Source organism: Falco peregrinus, chromosome 5 (assembly GCF_023634155.1).
Source record: "Falco peregrinus isolate bFalPer1 chromosome 5, bFalPer1.pri, whole genome shotgun sequence".
Classification (NCBI taxonomy): Eukaryota; Metazoa; Chordata; class Aves; order Falconiformes; family Falconidae; genus Falco; species Falco peregrinus.
Genome location: NC_073725.1, coordinates 43,999,646 through 44,020,634, shown reverse-complemented (window position 1 = coordinate 44,020,634; position 20,989 = coordinate 43,999,646). Strand labels below are relative to the sequence as shown.

The 20,989-nt window shown below is 36.7% G+C and overlaps 1 protein-coding gene across 2 annotated transcripts in view; it reads left to right on the top strand.

The window, feature by feature from the left end:
• NEBL (nebulette) overlaps positions 1–20,989 on the top strand; it is a 269,776-nt gene that overhangs the window by 208,200 nt on the left and 40,587 nt on the right. The window contains exons 10-19 of one of the 2 annotated variants that reach the window (XM_055805485.1): positions 3,308–3,415; positions 4,372–4,482; positions 7,516–7,626; positions 9,874–9,984; positions 10,663–10,773; positions 11,013–11,123; positions 11,625–11,729; positions 14,880–14,972; positions 19,831–19,923; positions 20,312–20,405. The exons of the other annotated variant lie outside the window; for it this stretch is intronic. Of the exons in view, the coding sequence (XP_055661460.1) occupies positions 3,308–3,415; positions 4,372–4,482; positions 7,516–7,626; positions 9,874–9,984; positions 10,663–10,773; positions 11,013–11,123; positions 11,625–11,729; positions 14,880–14,972; positions 19,831–19,923; positions 20,312–20,405 (1,048 nt within the window). The remainder of the gene's footprint in view (positions 1–3,307; positions 3,416–4,371; positions 4,483–7,515; positions 7,627–9,873; positions 9,985–10,662; positions 10,774–11,012; positions 11,124–11,624; positions 11,730–14,879; positions 14,973–19,830; positions 19,924–20,311; positions 20,406–20,989) is intronic. 2 annotated transcript variants of the gene reach the window in all.

Below are 20,989 nucleotides of genomic sequence, written 5' to 3'. Positions count from 1 at the left end.
AAGGCTTCTTGCAAAATTTCTTTCTTTCTAATGCCCAGGAAAAGTTGATTCATATTGTCTATGCTGTCTTCTGAGGACTCTGTAAATACTAACTCTGATTTTTGCAAGATGCTGGTGTATATTTTTTTCCTGCTGTTAGCAGGAGGAAGAATGCTTTGCCAACCCCTAAGAGCTCCGCTACCTATTTGTCTTCTGCAGAAATCCCATTTTCAAAATTCTTCTCAGATGTGGCCTCCCCATGTAATCTCTTTGATTTTAACATGGCTTACTCTCCTGCCTTTCTCCATGCTTTCCAGTACCACCTTTGTGTTCTCCTCCTTGTCTCTCCACAGCTCATACCACAACTTTCTTGAAGTCTGCTTCCACTGTATGAAATAGTCTTCCTGGCTGTGCTGTTAACTGATTTCCAAAGACTGATCTTACGGTCTAGGTTTTTTTACCTCTGAAACACAGAGCTTCTTGCTAATTGCCCAATTTTGCTGTTGCCCTGTAGTAAACCTTTCTCCCTTATACTTGATGCTTCTTTTCATCTTTTGTGTAACATAGCTACACCTGCCCTGGTGTGACACATTGGAACCTGTATGATTAATTAAACTAGTAAACTAATATGGTTGATTGAACTGGTTTGCTGATTGACCTAGAGTCTAGAAGTGTGTGCAGCTTTATGAAACACATACACTATAATACCAATGCAAAGCTGGTATGCAAGTGAGCTTTTATGGGAATAAATTCCAATAGGTAAGAGGAAAGCTTGATGGACATGTTTGTGGGACACAAATAGACTGATTTGGACAGTCTACAAAACTTGTCGTATTTGTATTATTTTGATAAGGAAGAGAGTTCACAAGGTGGAACTTGCCCCTCATATAGTATTGTCCTGGTTTTGGCTGGCATAGTTAATTTTCTGCCTAGTAGCTGACATGGTGCTGTGTTTTGCATTTAGAATAATGTTGATAACACATTGATGTTTTAGTTGTTGCTGAGCAATGCTTACACTGAGGAGGCTGGGGGCGCACAAGAAGTTGGGAGGGGACACAGCTGACCCAAACTGGCCAAAGGGATATTCTGTGCTGTATGACACCATGCTCAGCACATAGACTAGGGGGAAAGCTGCTGGGGGGCTGCCGCTCAGCAGCACGCAGGGCATCAGTTGGCTGATGGTGAGCAATTGTTTTTCTTTTGCATAATTTGTTTTTCTTGGGTTTTATTTCACTCTGTTTGCTATTTTCCTTCTCATTAAAATTTCTTACCTATTTTATTTTATTTTATTTTTTCAATTATTAAGCTGTTCTTATCTCAACCCATAAATTTTTTTTACTTTTACCCATCCAATTCTCTCCCATATCCCATCAGGGAGGGGGTGAGCAAGCGGCTCTGTGGTGTTTAGTTGCTGGCTGGGGTTAAATCATGACAGGTATACATGTAATTCTCTTTGACATGAACTATGGAGACATGACATTCTAAACTTTGATACATGTACAACAGCTAGTTTATATTTTTGTGCATTTATAATCTGTCCCTATTGTGGAGTCTTTGAGATGCTAAGGAGCTACAGGCTAAAAAATCAGGACTTAGATATGTTTCATTTTATGGAATTGGGTGAATAGATAGGCCTTAAGAGACTGAATCTGGTACCTGTAGTTTAGTGTAGCAAAAGGTTCTGCGATTTACCTAATTTAATTTTATAGAATTATTATTTAAAAAATAGTTGAGGAATGGAGTAGAAGTATGAAATCAGTAGCTGTAGATGGAGGTAATTATAATTTGTTTCCACTACAGAACTAATTTTGTTGTGTGACGCTTACAATTGTTTCCACTAGGAGGCAAACCCAGACCATCATATGTGTTTCTTTGCACTTCAAATGTAAATAATAATGTTTATTTTCTAGTGAATGTGAACATTTGACTTTTGGATGTGCAGGACAAGCATTTGCTCTAGGAACTTTTAAAAGTTATTTTTGTATCATATCCTTTCTTTCATTTCATCACAGTATGTTAAATTCAAATGTAGTGGTAAAACTCCTTAGTTGGGAGGCCTAAAATACAGTTTCTTTTATGCTGTTTCTACCATAGTTATTTTAAATGGTATTTGCACTGGAAAACCTTCTGAATATTGTTTGTGAAAACATTCTTGGATATTTTTTGTTTAGGTATGTATATAAGAAAACTTTTAAGCAAAGCACGGGCTTTTATCATTACACACTGGATACAGCTGAACAAATCCATCACAAAGAAAATGCAGCGCTTCGAAGTCAGATGTATGCAATCATAAATACATCTTGCAAGGAGAAGAATGCAGGATTCTAACAGTGATTAAATCAGGCACGAAACAGCATGACAGATCACAGTGGTGCACAATGCATATTCAATCAGAAACCCTATGAGGAGAGAGGAGAGTGTTTTTGCAGGACCCAAACTTAGTGGAGAAACCTAATAGGGAAGGAGATTCTTAACACTTTTCTCCAATTCAGACATCACTATTTTTGAAGAGACAAATAAAATGACATTACTCATTCTGAAAATTGTATTTTGATTTGTAGCTGTTTGCTTTCCGTCATGGCTTGTGTAAAATATTGCATCATACCCCACACTGGTTAAGTAACGTGTTTGCCAGTCTTAATCAAAAGAGTATGAATGAGTGAATTCAGAAGGCTTCTCCAGGTTTCCAAAATGTATTTGTTTTACGAGTTAGCAGAAAGTTACATGTTGGTGTCTTAACCTTGTGTCCTTCAAGGTGGTTTTGCCACTAGCTTTAAGGTCATGGTCACTGGTAGCTGTGAGGGGAATGTTGGTGCAAGGCTGGGCACTACTGAGGCAGTAGTTTTCCTTCCCTTTTCCCTCCCACAGGTACAAACAAAAGTGCCTTTCAGAATGTGCTCCTGAGCCTGCAAGAAAGACCTGTGGGGCCTGGCTTTGTAACAGGTTTTGTTGTTGTTACAGTAAATGTGTTGTTTAATGGAAACATGACAGGGGATGATATTAAAAAGTTGCCAACTGTTCAGACATAGGTCATTCAGCCAAAATCATGTGATTAGCTTAAGGGTTCTCGCTGATGCTCCTCACTCCTGGTGTCTTCAAAGTTCACCATTTTTAGGTCTGACATTTGGAAGCAAAGGAATAAATGACTCCAGAAATAATCTCCTTGTCCAGCTGCCCTTATTTCTCTGATAGGTTGCATTTGGGAGGAGTCTTCCAAGTCAAAACCTCTAAGGAGTATGGCTAAAAACAGGATTTGTCTGTCACTATGGCAAGCTATCAGTTCTCACATTCTTTCAGCTGTTAACAGCCTTCATTTTCATTTTCCTAGATCAAGTACAAAGAGAATTATGAAAAATCTAAAGGCAGATCTATGCTGGAGTTTGTGGATACACCAATGTATCAAGTTTCAAAGGAGGCTCAAAAGATGCAAAGTGAGGTTAGTAAAAATGTGTGCTTGAACTAGTAAAATGTAGATCAACAGAGCAGCTAACAGACGTCTTGTATTCAGGTTAAGAAAACGGAGCTGATTATAAAGGTTTTATAAACTTAGGATACGATAGGATTAGCACTGAGTAGTTCTCTTTGCTGTTCTGTAGCTCGGTTCTTCTTTCAAATTTATTTTTTCTCCAAAGGCCATTGGTGCTAACGCTAGGCAGAGATTGTACATAGCATCATTTAATTGCAAATATGCTCAAGAGGTCATGTACTAGCTTCTTTACCTTTTGCCTTTAATTCTGTCTTTAATAAGGGAGGGTTCTCAGGTGGGAGCAAGTGAAGCCGCAAAGCCCAGTCCCACCCTGTGCCTTAACTGAAATGTGCTCCTGCTGAACAGCCTGGAGATCTCAGCAAGGGGGAAGGACTGTTCCCAGGCTCCAGAACAGCACTGGCTGTCCTACGTCAGGCCATATTTTTCTAACTTTTTAACAAAAAAATGCCAATGGTGGATGTTTCATGACCTCCCAAGCAATCTAGTCCAGTGCTTCACCATCCATCCTGAGAGAGCATTTCCCTGTCTTCCTTGCTGCAGTTTGATTCCATTATTTTTGCTGTGTGTCATGGAAAACAGATGGTTTCATCCTCTTGGTAGAAACTTTTATGTGTTTATAACCACTACCTTGTGTGCCATTTGTTTTCTCTTTACGAAGCAAATAGTTTCTTTCATAAATCAGGTTAAACATTTTCTTTGGAAATATCATACATATGTATTTTTATCTAAATTGTGCATGTCTTGTACAGATAATCTAGGTAATGAAATGAGTATTAAAGTTGTTGATTAATGTGGAAACTAATTTATGGCATGGCTTATTTCTGGGTCTGTTTACAGTGTTCTTTCTGAAATATGCTTGGAAATGCATGTGCATATACCGCTAATTGTTGGTTTTGCTTCAACAGAAAATGTATCGCAAAGATTTTGAAGAAGACATCAAGGGAAGACCCTCAATGGATTTAGACAAGACCCCAGAGTTCTTGCATATAAAACAAGTCACTAACCTTCTGAAAGAGGTATTGGATTTTTTTTGTGTGTCTGTGTTTTGTGAAGTTGTAAATGAGCAATAAGCAGCATCACTACAAAGCTACCAAGTACTGAACAACTTAAACTTGGTAGCTAAATACAAAAGTGACTTCATAAGTAAAAATTACTGCGTGTCATTTTATATTCTTAATAGTCCTGCAGTAAGAATTGATACTTTTTGAAGTTTCCCTATGAACATAAGGGTGTGATAAAGTGTAGCATACCTGAACCAGAAACACAGCGTTAAATGAACAAATCAGGTGATTCCACAGAAAATGGATCATTGGTGGGACATTCCCTCTGAGGGCCTCAGTTGTGGAATGTATTCTTCCCCTGGACTCAGCCCAGATTTGGTGACCTTTCAGGCATGCTGCAAAAGACATCTGTTTTGGAGAGGACCTAGAGTTTTCTTTCCAGATAGATGGAGGAGTGGAAAGGAGGATTTCTGTTGGTGGCCAGATGGCAGTTTTTCCTTTTGAGTAATTATTTCAGGTTTATGATAGTCTGTTGTCATGATGCCTCGAGCTGTGTGCAGTTACTTTTAACTAATTTAATTGAAATTGAAATAATTACCTATCATACATGTTATAGATGAAAATAAAGAATTGATTGAAATAATTGCCTATCATACATGTTATAGATGAAAATAAAGAATTGATTGAAATAATTGCCTATCATACATGTTATAGATGAAAATAAAGAATACCAAAATTCCATAATACAGCCGTGATATTACATAATCTGCATTAAGCAAATTTTGCTAGAAGGTGCAGGTTTTCTGTATGGCCGCTGTTTCTTTATGATTTGTCTAATGTTCTTCAGTTGTATGATATGGCAGTATAAATTATGTATGATACATGTGGCCGTTTAAATTAAATAATTTTTTTTCCATAACTGAGGATACTTCTATCTTTAGAGTTTTTGTATTATTATTCAAAACTGTTTTCATGTTGTGTTTTAGTATTGGTTGGTTCTATAGATTAGGCATACTATTTGACCAGATTTAGAAGTAAATGTGTCAGCAAAATTCATAGTTAGAAATACCAGAGCTGCTACATATCCTCCATTTGAATTTGGAGCCAACAGTACTTTATTTGTATTTGTTGTATTAAAAATTGATGTTTTTGCTGTGGCCCAGATGAACAAATTGAGGATTCTAGAATTAAAAACCCTCAAAGCTTGTTCCTTTCCTTGTTCTTTAAACAATTTATGCTAGTCTATGCTAGATTTCATATGCATAAAGAAAATATTTTCTTTTCAGGTATTTCTTTATTATTCATCCTCTAATAAATAATTTATTCTGATAAGCCTTGGCTGTCAGGTAGACAAGTCTCAAGATGGATCTAGTTTGTGCAGTATCATTCTGTGCATACGTGTCTCATACATGCCTACTGACTGGGGGAAAATGCAAATGCTTGCATTTCATTGAGTTAGTCTTGCTGCATGCTGAATGTCCACAGAAGTGATTAGTGCATGCATAGTTGCAGCTGTAAATGTTCATTGAAAATTTTGATGTAACTTCCCTCCATAGTACTACATGCGTTAAGATGTTCCCTAATTCTTACCTCCTCAAGTTTTATGACTCATTACTTAGGGAGTAAACCCTGCTAGTAAGCCACAGGGGAAGAATATGAGAAAACGGAAATGGTATTTTAATTTATACCTGCATGAATTTCATATTATTTTGTATCCATATTCAAGGAACAGTTTCCAAACCCAAAGATTACATAGGTCAAATTAATTATTATTTTTCAAGATTCAGCAAAATTATGTATATCTTCATAGTCAAGGATGTAGCTCAGAATTTTTGCATGAAGGTTCATAATGAACTTCAAATAGATACTGCATGAAACAAGGAGGAGATCCTGGAGTTATTAAAAAATGAATTATTTGTTCAATTACTTTTTTGGGTTTTTTTTAATATTTATTGTCAGCTGTGTTCCATCTTATTCTGTTGCCTTCCCACTGTAGAGAATTCTGCAAATATTTCACATTTTGTAACAATAAGGACTTTCTTCTCTGGAACCGCATTCAAACTGTTTCAGAAAAGATAGCTGAATTTAATAATTCTAAATCAATAGAAGTTGTTTCCTGCTTGTTGCAGGGTATACTTCTAATGATCAAGAGAAGCTTCTTTAATAATACCTGGTTTCCTTTTGTTTAAATATAGAGCTTACAAGAGAAAAAGGTGCTCACTGCTGCTTATGAAATTTAATACATGATTAGAAGTATTAATTCATGTCTATATAAATTCTTCTGAAAAATAACTTCTTTGATTTTTTTCTAGTTCTTTTTCTTAAAAAAGCTTAGCCTTAATCTGGAGATGGGAAGAACAATTAAAAATCCTTACAAAACTTAAAGATCTTGAACCTCAATAGGCTTACATCAGCTCTCTAGGAAATGGGAAGAAGAAGAGCCAAATGGCCAGGGGCGGGTTCTACTGTGCTTTTAATTTTGTACTGAACATTTGAGTACATTGGAGGCTGCATTTGCTACATGTTGATAGATCACATCAATCCAGTGTCTGAGGGGCACAGAAGTGATATGGTAGGAATTATTCCTTCTACATTATAATTTATCAAGCAGTTGTTTTAACAGGTCTTTATTATAGCATTCAAGGCATCTGTCCTGGCTGTGGTGCCATTAGTGGAACACAGGTGAAAACTGCAGCACAGCATATGTTAGTCTATAAAAACAAATGCCACCACAGTTAAAATGTCTGTAGAGAGGCAGCCAAGGCCCCTAAACATTGTGCTGGCACCGTATAGGAAAGGACTTTTTCAAGAGCACAACAGGAAAATACATGACTACATTAAAACCTTTTTCACTTTTTCAACATTGTGCCTTTTGATTTCATAATTTCCAATTCTGTTTTAACTCTGAAACTTGTACTAATTCATATTTCATATAAATTTCAAAAAAACCTTTCAGACATTTAATAAGTGGCATTTCTTGTAAAAATCTTGTGCACAATATTAAGTGGAGAAATTCTCTCTCTCTCTCCCCACCCCTTCCCCCCCTAGAAGGAGTATAGAAAAGATTTGGAAGAAGGGATGAAAGGAAAAGGAATGACAGTGTTTGAAGATACACCAGATTTCATTAGAGTGAAAAATGCAGCTGAGATCCTAAATGAGGTATGTTATGCAAGTCAAGGTTATTAATGTCATGAAAGATTCACTCTTTATGTTATACTTGACTGAAAATATTAATATTTTTTTTTACATAATCTGCAATGAAATATGTAAGTATTGAAATGAAGGCTGGTTTTGTTTTGCTTTAAGAATATAGAAATGCTCTGGAAAGAAAACAATTTATGACAAATATTTTAGACTTTCAGGCAATTAAAAGGTCAATGGGAATTGTTAATGGGGTCCGTAGATACACCATTTAAAACGGTTCATTTTCCCATCTATTTATTCATTCAGCTAGTATAATTAATACTGTAATGGAAAAGAGTTGACCTGTTAATGGGCTTATAAAGAAAAGTCAATGAAATAATCTCGAGTTTTTTGGAATCATGTACCTGATATCTGAAAATAAATACTGGTAATGACTGCCAGGCATCTTGGGAAGATCTTTTATCCAAACAAACTATCCTACTTGTGAAAACCTTTTTCCAAAAGTAGGGTTGTTCCTGAAGAAAGGGATTTTCTTGAGATTGTGGTTCATCCAATGCAAACAGACAGGTGGAGACTCCTTCCAGAGTCTATTTTTATAACTGAAGTTTGGTATTAACTATGTTGGTCTAAGTTGCTCTGGAGGTTACATGGAAGCAAGTAAGTATGCAATCTACTCCCATTGGAGGGCTGGGAGTGGACGTGGAAGACTCCTTGATCTGTGTACTGTCTCTTGAAGACCATCCTGAGGAACTCGTGTGCTCGGCAGGCCTGTGTGCCCAGCAGAGTTGCAAGCTCCCAGTGCTGGCGCATCTGCAGCTCCTGTGGATGGGCTTGCACAGGCTGCCTGGGAAGCAGCAGTGGGGCTGAAGGCTGTGGGGAGGGAAGAGGGAAGACAAAGCTTGTGCTGCCCTTCATGCCTTTGGGAAGCCATTCTTTCAGAGTAATTATTTTATATTGGTATAATATGTGTTTCTAGATATATATATATGTGTGTGTGTGTGTGTTTATTTGCACACATACACATACATAGCTGTAAGAACCAGAGGGAATGCCATGCACAGGGCCAATCTGACCACTGTAAAGAAGTGTAGAAATGCATATCTGTAACTCTCAGGATTATCTTTTCCTTGGTGTTCTACACGATATCGAAGTTGGGAGGAAACCTCTGCCATTCCACCTTTAGCAGACGTAAGTGAGGGATGATGTCTTCTCACAGGTTAATGTCTACTTTTTGCAAAAAACTGTGGTTTGTAAAGTAGAGAGTTGTTTTATCATGTTTATTTCTACATCAGAATGAGACAGAGATGAAAGACTGAAAGTCTTTTTGCTCTTGTTCTTGTAAGTGATCAGACCATTGTATTGAGTAGAAAAATATTTTCCTTCTTTTTTCTAAGTAATGTACAACCAAAAATAATTAACAAACAAGAAAAGCAAGACTAATTTTTTATTTTTATGCATTTATTTGGAAAAAGATCAACACATTTTCCACAGGCAGAGATAAACTAGAATAAAAAAAGAGTGATTACTACTGTAGTAGCACTGCCTAAGAATCTTTTAATTTTTTATTAAAAAAAAAGTACAACTATTTTATACAATATTTCAGTATTACATTTTAATATAATTTGCTGATGAGCAAGAAATATATCCTTGCTTGGATAAGCTAAAGATAAAATATTAATTTTGTTTCCTGGTTATTGGTTATTTATAATTTATGTTGCAAGGAAAAAGCAGCAATCATATATGAGTACTGCCACTTGCCTAATGGCTGTGTTTCAGGAAAGACCTATTAAATGAATAAATTACAACTTCCTGATCTGAAAATTCACTGGAAACAATTCTGTATGGTATTAAATTTCTAACATGTAGTCTTTTCATAAATAAAATATTTTTTTGAAAGTAAAATGTGTTTCAATTTGGCTGGCACCAAGTACCAGATTATTACATTATGTTCTGCAGAGCTAAACTTCCCCCTTACTTTAGAGGATAATTGTAGCAAGCTGTATGGACCGATTTCCTGTCACCCTCTGCCAAATAAAAGAAATTAGTGGTAGAGTTTTGTATATTCACTGTGTATCTCCTGAAGTTTTCCTCCTGTTGTTTGTTACGTATTTTCCTAAGAAAAGCTTATGAAGAGTCTTGAGAGTTGGGACTCTTGAGATTTTTGATTGAATCTAAATCTTAAAATTGGTTCTCCTGTGCAAAAATCTTACCTGTAACTCTCTGGCTATTGTGAATATAACGTACGAAGTTTTATCTTCACAGAAACAATACAAGAAAGACCTGGAAACTGAAATTAAAGGGAAGGGCATGCAAATTGGTCCAGATACTCCTGAGATAAGACGAGCCAAGAAAGCTTCTGAAATTGCAAGCATGGTCAGTACTGTACCTGGTACAAGCTGTTCGTTTGACAGAATGCAACAAATTATTGTCACTGAGAATTCCAGGTGGTGACTAGCCTAGGTAGTAGCAATGCCAGAAGTTTCCCAAATACCTAATCCATTGAGCTGCAGAGAGTCAAGAAGTTGCATAACCAGCATGTAAAGGAAAGTTAAGACTTCCCAGAACTTGGACCTTTCCATCATCCTTTGCAGGTTGTGCTTGTTCCTCATGAACCATGCCTGGCCTGGGCTGTGTTCAGTGGCTGTGGGCCCTACTGCTTTTAGGTCTAAATAGCTGCTTGGTTAGTTAGGGCCAAGTGATAAACAGAGTTGGAGATGCTAAAGCCTTATGACCCCAGTCTGGCAAAGCACAGCTGAGGGAGAAAGTCTTACCTACGTGTGTCTGTGGTTGCAGCTGCTGAAGCTGCAAAGACAGGTGGATGTGAAAGGCCACATCAGATCTGAAGTAAGCAGTCTGTTAAAAAAATTGTTTAGCTGGTCAGCAGCTACAGCATAGGTGTCTCTGGTAGATCCTACAAAGCTAATGCTGTTGAATCAAAAGTTATTTGGTGTTTTAAGAATGCTGTTCAGTGGAACCACACAGATTCAAGTAGGATCAATTTAAGAATTTGGCTGTCAGACGTGTGAGTATGTCCAACGCTATTCTTTTCAGAAAGAATACAAGAAAGACCTGGAGAATGAAATTAAAGGAAAGGGAATGGGAGTGGGCACAGATACCCCTGACATCCAACGAGCCAAAAAAGCTTCTGAAATTGTAAGCCAGGTGAGTACACAATGAATCTCTCTTAAGATTCCTTTGGAAATAAAACATAATTTAAAAACATAAAATCTTCTTAAACATACTTGGACTAAAAGGAATAAACAGTGCACAGTAAAAACATTAAATTAAGGGAATTGAAGAATTTATTCATAGTCTGCCCAGTGCTATCAGAATAGCTTTGAAGACAGCATGTAGAAATAACTGTAGAATTAATTGCTCTTTTTCCCTTCTTTTTTCTTCAGAAAGAATATAAAAAGGATCTGGAGACTGAAATTATAGGAAAAGGGATGGAAGTTGGCCCATACACTCCTGAAATACAGCGAGTCAAAAGGGCTTCAGAAATGGCAAGTCAGGTAGGCATTAATTCAAAGGCTAAATGTTTTAATTCTGTATAACAATGAGTGCTTGACATACATCGCTCAAAATACTTTTTCTCTAGCTTTGCAGAGCCTTTAATACCCATATTAAATTAATTTACATGTAGTAAAAAGTCTTACTGTCTGATTCTTATTTGTGTTTAGGCCTGTTACACCATGCAAATTTAATTTAATTGTTTACATCTACTTGCAGGTCTTTTTATGTTATATAATGAGAAGATTATATATAACCTGACAATGAAGGGAAAATGTATAATACGTGTGAGAATAGATTGTATATGTTTTTTATATATTTTCAGTGTGGGACACTGTCAGATGTCTCACACGGACAATGATAACAATATCATGGAGGTGAGAGGTTGAAATAAACACTGTACAAGGGTGTTGGGGCTTATCAGCAGTAAGCATCTTTTGTTTCAGTTTGGATATTCTGAGCCCAAGAAAGCAGGAAATAAACATTTAAAAATTATTTTTCAGAAAATGTACAAAGATGAGGCAGAGAAGATGCTCTGTAACTATTCTGCTGTCCCAGACACTCCAGAGATGGAGAGAATAAAAAGTACTCAGAAAAACATCAGTTCAGTGAGTAATAGTGCTTCTCTCTTTGCTTGCAAATTTTCAGGTATTTTTCAGTTTCAATAGGCTCTCTTGTGCTGCAGCATGAAATAGGGAACTTATGAGTAAACATCCTTTAAACCATTTGCATAATTTTCCTGGCAAAAGCTATATCACTCATTTCTTTCAGTAAAAAAAATATCAAGCTTTTCTAGGTGTGACACTGTTATTTTGAATTGTTAAACCACTTACACCACCTTGCCAAGCCACAGTTATTTTTAAATGCAGATTTTTTTAATTTTTATTTTTCCGTCAAGCCCCAGGAAGTACTTTATTTAAAAGGACAGAAAAAATCTTAAGGCTTGTTACTGTGCATATAAGTATTTTCATCTGTTTTGTATTATATGTACAGAACATCAAGATTTGGGTATAAAATCAGAACAGATCAGGTTTCATAAATACATATGTCTAATGATTTTATGTTATACTGGATCTATTTTTTAGTTTTATGTTAGATTTAAGTTTCAGTTTATCCTTAAATATAAGTTATGAGCATAGATTTCTAGAATAGCCCAGTCTGGGATGCATTCAGTTCCATTTCCCTTTTGGGCCCATTAATTTTCTTGTTTGTAATTCTGGCTTTGCTTGTGATGTAACAGAGAAGAGAAGAAGGAGTGAATACAGCCTCCACAACTAAAGGCTGTCCAGTTAGTGTCCGGTTTTTATGGCAGACTAAGTAATACTAATAAAGCCAAGGAACTGAGAGAAAGGAATATAAGATATTTAAATATTTTTGTATTATCTGACACAGATGTTGTTCTTTAACGTAGAGATATTATCAGCTTCTCCATCTCCGCATGAGTATAAGGTCAGTTAATTTCTCTCAGAGGTGTTTGCCTGCAGCTTCATAACCATAACACTGCGGCTTCACGAGGGGAGTAAGAGCCTGCGGGAGAGGAGAGAGGTTGTCTCTGAGGCTGCCCTAGGCGGTGGTCTCTCCTGTAACGTCTTCCAGCCATTACCTGCTCCTTCTCTTCCTTCGGATGAGAGCAGTTTAAAGCTGTATCTCTCTAATAGAAGCTGTTGACAGGCCCACTGGCCCCAGTTTTGTTTCTTGTGATCTGCTGCCTCTAGGTTTTGAATGGTGCTCTGCTGCATGGTGTGATGGCGATTAGCACCATCACTCTGGCATCCTAACGTGCTACGCCGAAACTGTGTAACAGAGGGGTTTCAAGCTAGCCTGTACTGATCTGCTTTCCTCCCTGCTCCAGTCTGTGGTAGCATTGATAGGAGTCCTCAAATAGGTCAGTGGGTCTGGCAGTGCCGACTCACTAGCAGTTAGAGACCAGGCATATAATAACCTTCCACTACTTAATTAAGCCTTGACAAGCCTCTGACGCATCTGAACCCCTTGCAGCCCTTTAGGCCAATCGGAACTTTCAGTGCCAAGACTGACAATGATCTTCTTTGTTAGTCTACTAGATAATACGAAATAAAAATATTTTGTCTTTGAGATGATTTGTATTTGCTTTATTTTGTGATCATCCTTTCTCTGTTTCTGAACTGGATCTGCCAAATGTAGGAAAGCAGTTTGTAGCTATGATTGAATTATGATTTTTTTCCTTTCTCTATGTTTTTTAATCTTTCAGCATTCTGTATAATTTAGATTATAAAGGTAAGTTACTTTTTACTAAGTTGAGACATAGCTGGGAGCAGCTCCAATGTGAAATAATCAGTGACCCCAATAGACTTCTGATTTTTGGATTTTATCTCAAGTATTTTCCTGCCTTAAGGGACAAAAAAAGTGACTAGCTCTGCAAATAAGAGCACTGCTGCTTTTAGCTCACTAGCCAATTTGGCAGAAGATTTACAATAGGATATTTACTGCACAGTCATCTTTTTCATAGAAAAATTTCTGACTCCAACATTTTTTACCATTCCCTCCTTGATAGAGGAAGAAAGTGTATTTTAGTTCACTCCACTATGTAAATCTTTCTACCTTGTACTGACATATTGGTGCAGAAAAATGTTCAGGTTCTTACTCATCAACTGTCTCTGTTCTCACATGATAAAATAAAATTCTAAATTGTTAAAGGTTTTCTGAATATTTAAAAAATGAGTTGCAGACATAAATAACCCACTCTCTTCTAGAACATTTGGCAATACTAGTCACCCTAAGTTACAGAGGACTTCAAGGAAGTAGGAGAAATGCATCAAGAATGATATTTGACTGTTTAAGGTTTATTGGTGGGTAAAAAAAGTTAAATAAATCTTGGTTTAAGAAAGGCAAAAATACTAAATGGTAAAGATTTATTTTATGAACTCCAGGATCAGTCTGGAAATACTTATTGGAATGGCAACAGCTGTGACACTGAATACTGAAATTCAAATAAAACTTCTTTAGGAGTTCTGCAGCATGAACTAGTGCTCCATGGTTACTTAAATTATAGACACATTTGGAATTTGTGGAGCAGTTATTTACTGTCTTTTTCAGTAACTTTGAATGATTGATTCTACTGATGCGCTTTGTGTTTTATCTTTTACTGAAACAATTGAAATAGAGAGAATTATATAAACAGCATGTGTATCTTTTCAGAAGCGAGCTTTGATTTTAGATGCAGTCCTCAGTTTTCTGGCTTGAACCAGTCAAAAATTGCGTGACTTGGATTGTAGCTCTGGCTGTTCTGGTTATTATGTCATGAATATGTCAATTTTCTAGTTTGTTAAATTAGAAATAATAATATCTGTTCACTTCTCAGAGCATTTTAAGATCTGAAGATTAAAAAACAAATTCAAATCTTGCATGTACATGCACGTTCAATTACATTGAAATGAACAGATTACTCAAGCATAAAGTTGCATTTATAAATGTCTATAGATTTTGATCTAAATTGTAGTTTTTCCAAAGTTAAAACTATTATTACAAATACTTAGAAATGTTTGAGATCAGTCTGAAGGATGATAATAGATTATGTGGGTTATAGTTGAAAAGAAACAGAATGTTGTTATAGTTATTGATAATTAGTCTGATTTATGAAATATTGAAGTATTTGCTTTCTTAGCAAGATTCATAGTCAGACCAATTTGGAACTTGGAAAATAGCCCAGCTCTTTTATGAGAACTTGTACTTGCATTGCTAACAGTCTCATAATTACTTTTTCTTTTGGGGAAATGAAGGTGTTTTATAAGAAGGAAGTAGAAGCTGGCACAGCTGTAAAAGAGACTCCAGAGACTGAAAGAGTAAAGAAAAATCAACAGAATATTAGTTCGGTAAGTGTTATTAACATTAATTATTCTTATGGGAATAAATGGTGGTAAAGTTTTTTTTCCATCTTGTTTACTAAAAATTCTATGTTTTCGTATCACGCATCTCATTCAAATGCTTCACTCTATCTAGTGTAGTTCTTCTGTGTCCAAAGGTAGAGCTTCAAATTGAAACATCATGAAAAATAGGAAAAATATTTAATTAAGTATTTGAGGAAATAATTTTGTCTTTCAGGAGTGAGAAACATGAAATGTACTTCCTGATATGACAGACTGAACAGCAGTTTTAATTTGCAATTTAGAAGAATATCATATCACAAAAAAAGAAAATCTGTAAAGTTCCTGTAGAGTCTGCATGTATCACATAGGGGTTGGTACAGTTTGCACTTCAAGAAGAGGAAAATTACGTTCAGACTCGAGCTATGTGAAAAGGTGGAGGATTTGTGCCTCTACGTGCTGATGACAAATTGATCTGTGGTTCTGATGAGACTGATTCTGAATTGATGCTTGTCTATGGATGCCCAATATCTTTGGCACTTTAATGCGCGACTGAAAATAAAACATCAAAATGAGAGTTTTCTACCAGTAGAACATACTCTTCTGATAACCATGTTGCAAAACTTGGGAAAAAGTGGAAAAGTGACTGCCAAGCAAGAAAACACTTCTAGCTGCATTTTTCACTTGCTTGGAATTTTTGTTGTGGAGTCCTCCGGGGCCATTTTTATGTTTGTGACATGACTTTTCTGATAATTAGATGATTTTTTAAAAGTAAAGCTTGAAAGTAACACACAGACATCATACTAGATTGCGCTGAAATCCAAATTAGGGACTCTGGACACCTCTTATACTAGGATTTCCTCATTTACTGAGTAATGTTAAATACTGCATTTGCCACCAAAGTAAGATCAGGTAGAGAATTTCCATAAAATTTTTAAAAACTCATACTTTGGAATTCTCTGCTTCATCCATCGCTTTTCATCTTCTCATTCTGAGTCACAGTGCAATTTGAAGATTCAGTGGAAGCTATTGTGTCCTAGATCCTGAAATAGTGTTTCTGGTTGGGAAACTGTAGGCTTTCTTGATTTGATGGTGGAATTTTTTTGTTGTATTTTTTTATTTGTTCCCCACCAACACCCCCACCCCGGTGCAATTACGGTTTTGGGGCTTTATAGCCAGATTTGACTGGTCTAGAAAAAAACCCCTAATGTCCTGTTACCTATTTGCCAGTGACTACAGACATTTATTTTGAGGATAGACACACACACACACACACACAGAGGCACATGCACATATTTAGGAGTAGTCTTGCTCTCATGCTTTTTCTCAATACCTTTCAGAGTGAAATGGAAAAACAGCATACAGTGCTCTTTCTGTTTTAGAAATCCTAAACAGCGGTGAAGAGAGGAAAATGAAAGGTAGATCAGTATGCTAGTAAACATGCTTGAACAAAAGCATATCAGGAGAAACTCAACATGCAGTAGTGCTTAAGTGGTATAAATAGCATGACCTTTTCCTTGCTAGTCTGTGTGTAGAGTTAGTATTTTACAAAAGATAATTTATTACATGTAGTGTACCTGTGATTGCTTAAGTCTTGTATAATATTTATTAATAGCATAGAATGCCAAATTTAAGGGCAACATGCAAGAAAGTTTTAAATTCTCTGTCAGTAAGAGGGAAATGATACTGTTCAGTAAGAGGGAAATTATGCTGTGTAATTTACAGGAGTCCCAAAGGAAGGGTAAATTACACCATTTTTGGCTCCATTAGATTTAAACATTTTACACATATCTTTGAATTTAGCCAGAAGGACTTAGGACAGCTTTAAAACTATTTGCTGAGCTAAATGAAGCTATGGAATGAATGTGAAACACATCTACAGTGCAAAAAATCCCAGAACACCAAACCATAACACTCACTGTACTACCAAATCATACAAAAAAGTCCATTGCATCATGTTCTGAAAGTGATCAGATTCTTCCCAGTGATGGATATAGGAGAGAAAGATCAGAATGGTCTATTTTCAGATTCTAAAAAACAAGGTGGTGACAGCCAAGGAGGTTGAGTTCATCTCACTTGTGATGATTTGTTTAGAAGAAGCAGCCTCCTAAATAGTTGGAGGCAAGATCTCACAGAACTTTAAAAGCAAACATCACACCCATGGGCTGTAACTGAATCTGAACCAAGAGGCTAGAAATAACTAAGGATTTTTTTCAAAACTTGTTTATTTTGAGGGACAGGCAGGGCTGGATGCAGCATTAAGAAGGAGGCTTTTGGAGGAAGACTATAATTGTGGTTTTGTTTGTGTGAAATCCATGAGGAAACCCCTGTGATATGTCAGTCACCACCACAAAGCTGGGGCCTGATTAAAACTCAAGCAACAGACATTTTGAACCATTTTAAGGACTAGTAGCGCTGCCAGTTCTTAAGCTTACCTAATAGTCTCTATTAAAAGACCCTTTTTTCCAGTGGTTTAGTACTTCTGCCAGTCCTAAACTGTCTGAACTGAAATTTTCCATTCCTGGTCTGTGCTTTGGGCTGGTTTGGTTTTATTTATTTATTTATAATTTTCAGCTAGAGCAGCTTCCAATTTTGAGCTTAGAGAAAAACAAGTTGTTTTGTCTGTTTTAAAAGATCTGGGGCTCTGCAGAGGTACCACGTCTTCAGGAGAACTGAAAATTATCTACTAAGCAACATTTGGTACAGCGGATTTGGGAATAAAGTGGCTAGGGGTGAGGAACTGAGAGTAGAAGGGCTTGGTCAAAGTGGGCAGGCCAGTTGTGGGGAAGGACAGGCAGAGCAATGTGCTCCTGTGCATAGGTGCTTCCTTCCAGAAGAGCTGAAACAGAACCCAAGGTTGTTTAGACTCATCACTCCTGTGATCAGTGTGTATTTGAGGTACCCTTGGTTAAGTATTTTCCCTTTCTTCAATGATGGTGTTCATGGCGGTGATGATTATTCTCATGGGTCTGTGCAGTCAATCTAACCAAACCACAAGGGACTTAAGATGAAGGCACAAGAAAAAATGTACATTTGTAGTTTTTTTAAATCATGAGAAGTTGCCTCTCCAGGAGGTACCTTTAGTGAATATTATTAAGGCCACAAAGTCAATACTCAAAAGCAGGAACCTGAAGGCAAGTCCCTGTGTCTAGACCTGATGATCCATTGCCAAAGGATATGATTTTATACTTAGCCATGAGGCGGACCTGCTCTGGCTTTCCATTTTATGAACTACAGTTGAATGGGAATTCTCATTTGAATGCAGGTGCTGTATGATCCCATGTTTTTTTAAATTATGTAGCTAGATTAGCTGTTACTTGTCTGTGCTCTATAGTAAAAATAGTACTTTTACTTGTCACAATTCCCTTTTTCCTCATTTCACCGCAAAATTACTGAATTAATGTATGTGAAAAATGCAGATGCTGTAGCAAGGAGCAGCATAGAAAAGTTCCTGAAGAAATCAGTAATTCTGTCAACAAAGCAGGACCTTAGACTAGTTAAAACACCCCATCAGTCATGGTCCACATGCGAACTACTCACTAAGTAAGGGTCATTGAATATGTGTGATGAATGAGGCAGAAAACCTGTTTTTTGTAATAGATAAAGAAGGTTATGAAGCACTTCAAGAGGAAAAGAATGAAGTAGTATAAAATATATTAAAAACTGTATATGGAGCACATATGTCCAAGGGGCAAAACTAAGGTTACATTTAGGTTAATTGCATCATTTTCTGATTTTTGAGTCTTTGATTTTGCAGCCTTAAAATGTATTTAACAGAAGTTTTGTATGCCACATTAATATACAACTATACAAATTGATTCATTACACTGTTTCCTTGTTCATAAAATACTTTTCCTTCTTCGAGTCTTGCTAATGAAAAATGTTTCCAACTATTATATATCACCACACAGATAGTTTTGAATGTTTTGTGAATTTCACTGCTTTATTACCACTGTAAAGAAAAAGAAAGCATGCCATCACTGTAAAGGATGGCATGGTCTACAAGTATTGTTTATTCAATGGTGGCATAAGAGATTTGAAGCTCAGTGTGCTGAGTACTGGACAGGTATTTCATAAAAGACAGTAACAAAGACAGTGCACAGATTTGTCCAAGACCCTTTTGGATAGCATATGGAAAATCAGAAAATATGGTGCCTTTCTCTTTAGTACCACGTCCACTTAACCTTAGATTTCTTTCTCATTAAGTTGAATTCCAGTTTTGGTACATATGGTGTATAACTGAAGAAATTCTAGTTCTGTGCATCTTTCAAATTGTCGAGTGTACAATATCCAAACATGCTGCTGTTTAGAAGAGAATAAATGTGGCAAAAGCAACAGTAAATACCTGACGGCATCTTCAAAGGCATCATCCATCCAAACATCTGCATTCTCCCTGATCTGTCTGTGTGTGTTTTTAGAAAACTTGAAGGAGGCTTTGAAGTCATCCACACTTTCAAGAATACATCTGTGAAATGTTTCATTTATGAAATGGACTGGTAGGCTCCATAGCAAGATGATAGCAAGACCAAGTCATTGTGAGAGTGCTGCAGATCTCCAAGTAGTATATGCAGAATCCCAATTATCATGAAGATAGCCACAATTCCATGTGATGTTTATTTCCACTGTAAGAGTTTTAGGATACTAGGCTTCTTAGATGCGCTGCTGCATTTTATCAGACAAGGTGCATTGGAGACCTTAGCAGCCTGTTTCAGCAATGAAATAGAACCCTTTCTTTTTAGGTCCATAACATTGATAGGTGTGGTCTAGCAGTGCAGTATGTGTAAGGGAGAGATGACAAAATATTTCTTGTGTTTTAGTGTTTGAATCTTCTTTAAATTGCTAACATTTTGTAATATTTATTGTGCAGATTAAATACAAGGAAGAAATTCAGCATGCAACAACTATTTCTGATCCACCTGAACTAAGGAGAGTTAAGGAAAACCAGAAGAATATTAGCAACGTGTGTCCCATTTTCATTGCTTGCACACTTCTCTCTGCTGTATTAAATGTGTTTGTGCCTCAGTGAATGTCTGTGGCGTTTGTGCTAGTTCCTGTTTGTCCACAAAGACTAATTTAATCAATTAATGGTAAGATGGTAACTCTTCTTCTTGCACTTTAATTAATATCAAAGAGTGTGAAGTATTCCTGTTGAAGTATTAGTTGTCTGTGTCTGAAATAGAACAACTGCAAGAGGGTGAGTATTATGTATCATGTGGGAAGATGTGGGTGTTTAGTAAGGAGTGGTATTTTCCATCCAAATGCAGTGTGCTCTTTAATGTTGTCTAACACACTGTTGTAGTTCTGTTACTTGGAAATCTCTGTGTAATATCTTCTGCCATGTTTGCTAGGTTCAGTACAAAGAACAGCTCTGCAAAGCTACACCTGTGAGCATCACCCCAGAGATCGAAAGAGTCAAGAGGAATCAAGAGAATGTCAGCATGGGAAGTTGCTCTCGTTTAATCCTTTGTATAATTTTTGGGTGCTGATGAGCACTAGGTTTTGCCTCCAGAAGCTGTGCCTTTTGCTAAGCTAGGTGTGGGGTCAGTAATGGAATTACTTGAAAACCCTCTTTTAGGAAACAACTGTGAAAAGTTGTTGCTTGGTTTGGGAAATGGCATGTGAAGCATCACATACTCCATTAAAGAAATGGCAGTGATATTTTGGAATGTTATTCTCTGCCTTGGATATTTGCAGGAAATCTTGACAGATTTTTTTTTTAACAGAATATCCTTTTCCAGCCTTTTTTTTTTTTTTTTCCCTTTTCTTCTTGTCTTTGTGAAATAGTGGCTATGGTCGTATTCAAACTCCAGCTCTCTTACCTGTCTCTTTCTGGTTCCTCAGTACCCTTTCTATCAGAGTTCAGTATTTAATGTCTCACATAACCACTAGAAAGTCATACCATTTGCAGGAGCGCAGGGAAGAAGGCAAAGACTTTTGGAGCACACTGCTGCCTTCCTGCATTGTTGGAGTTGTACCCTGTTAATAAGTCTTTGAGAGACCAGCCATTCTCTCACTGGGAACAGCCG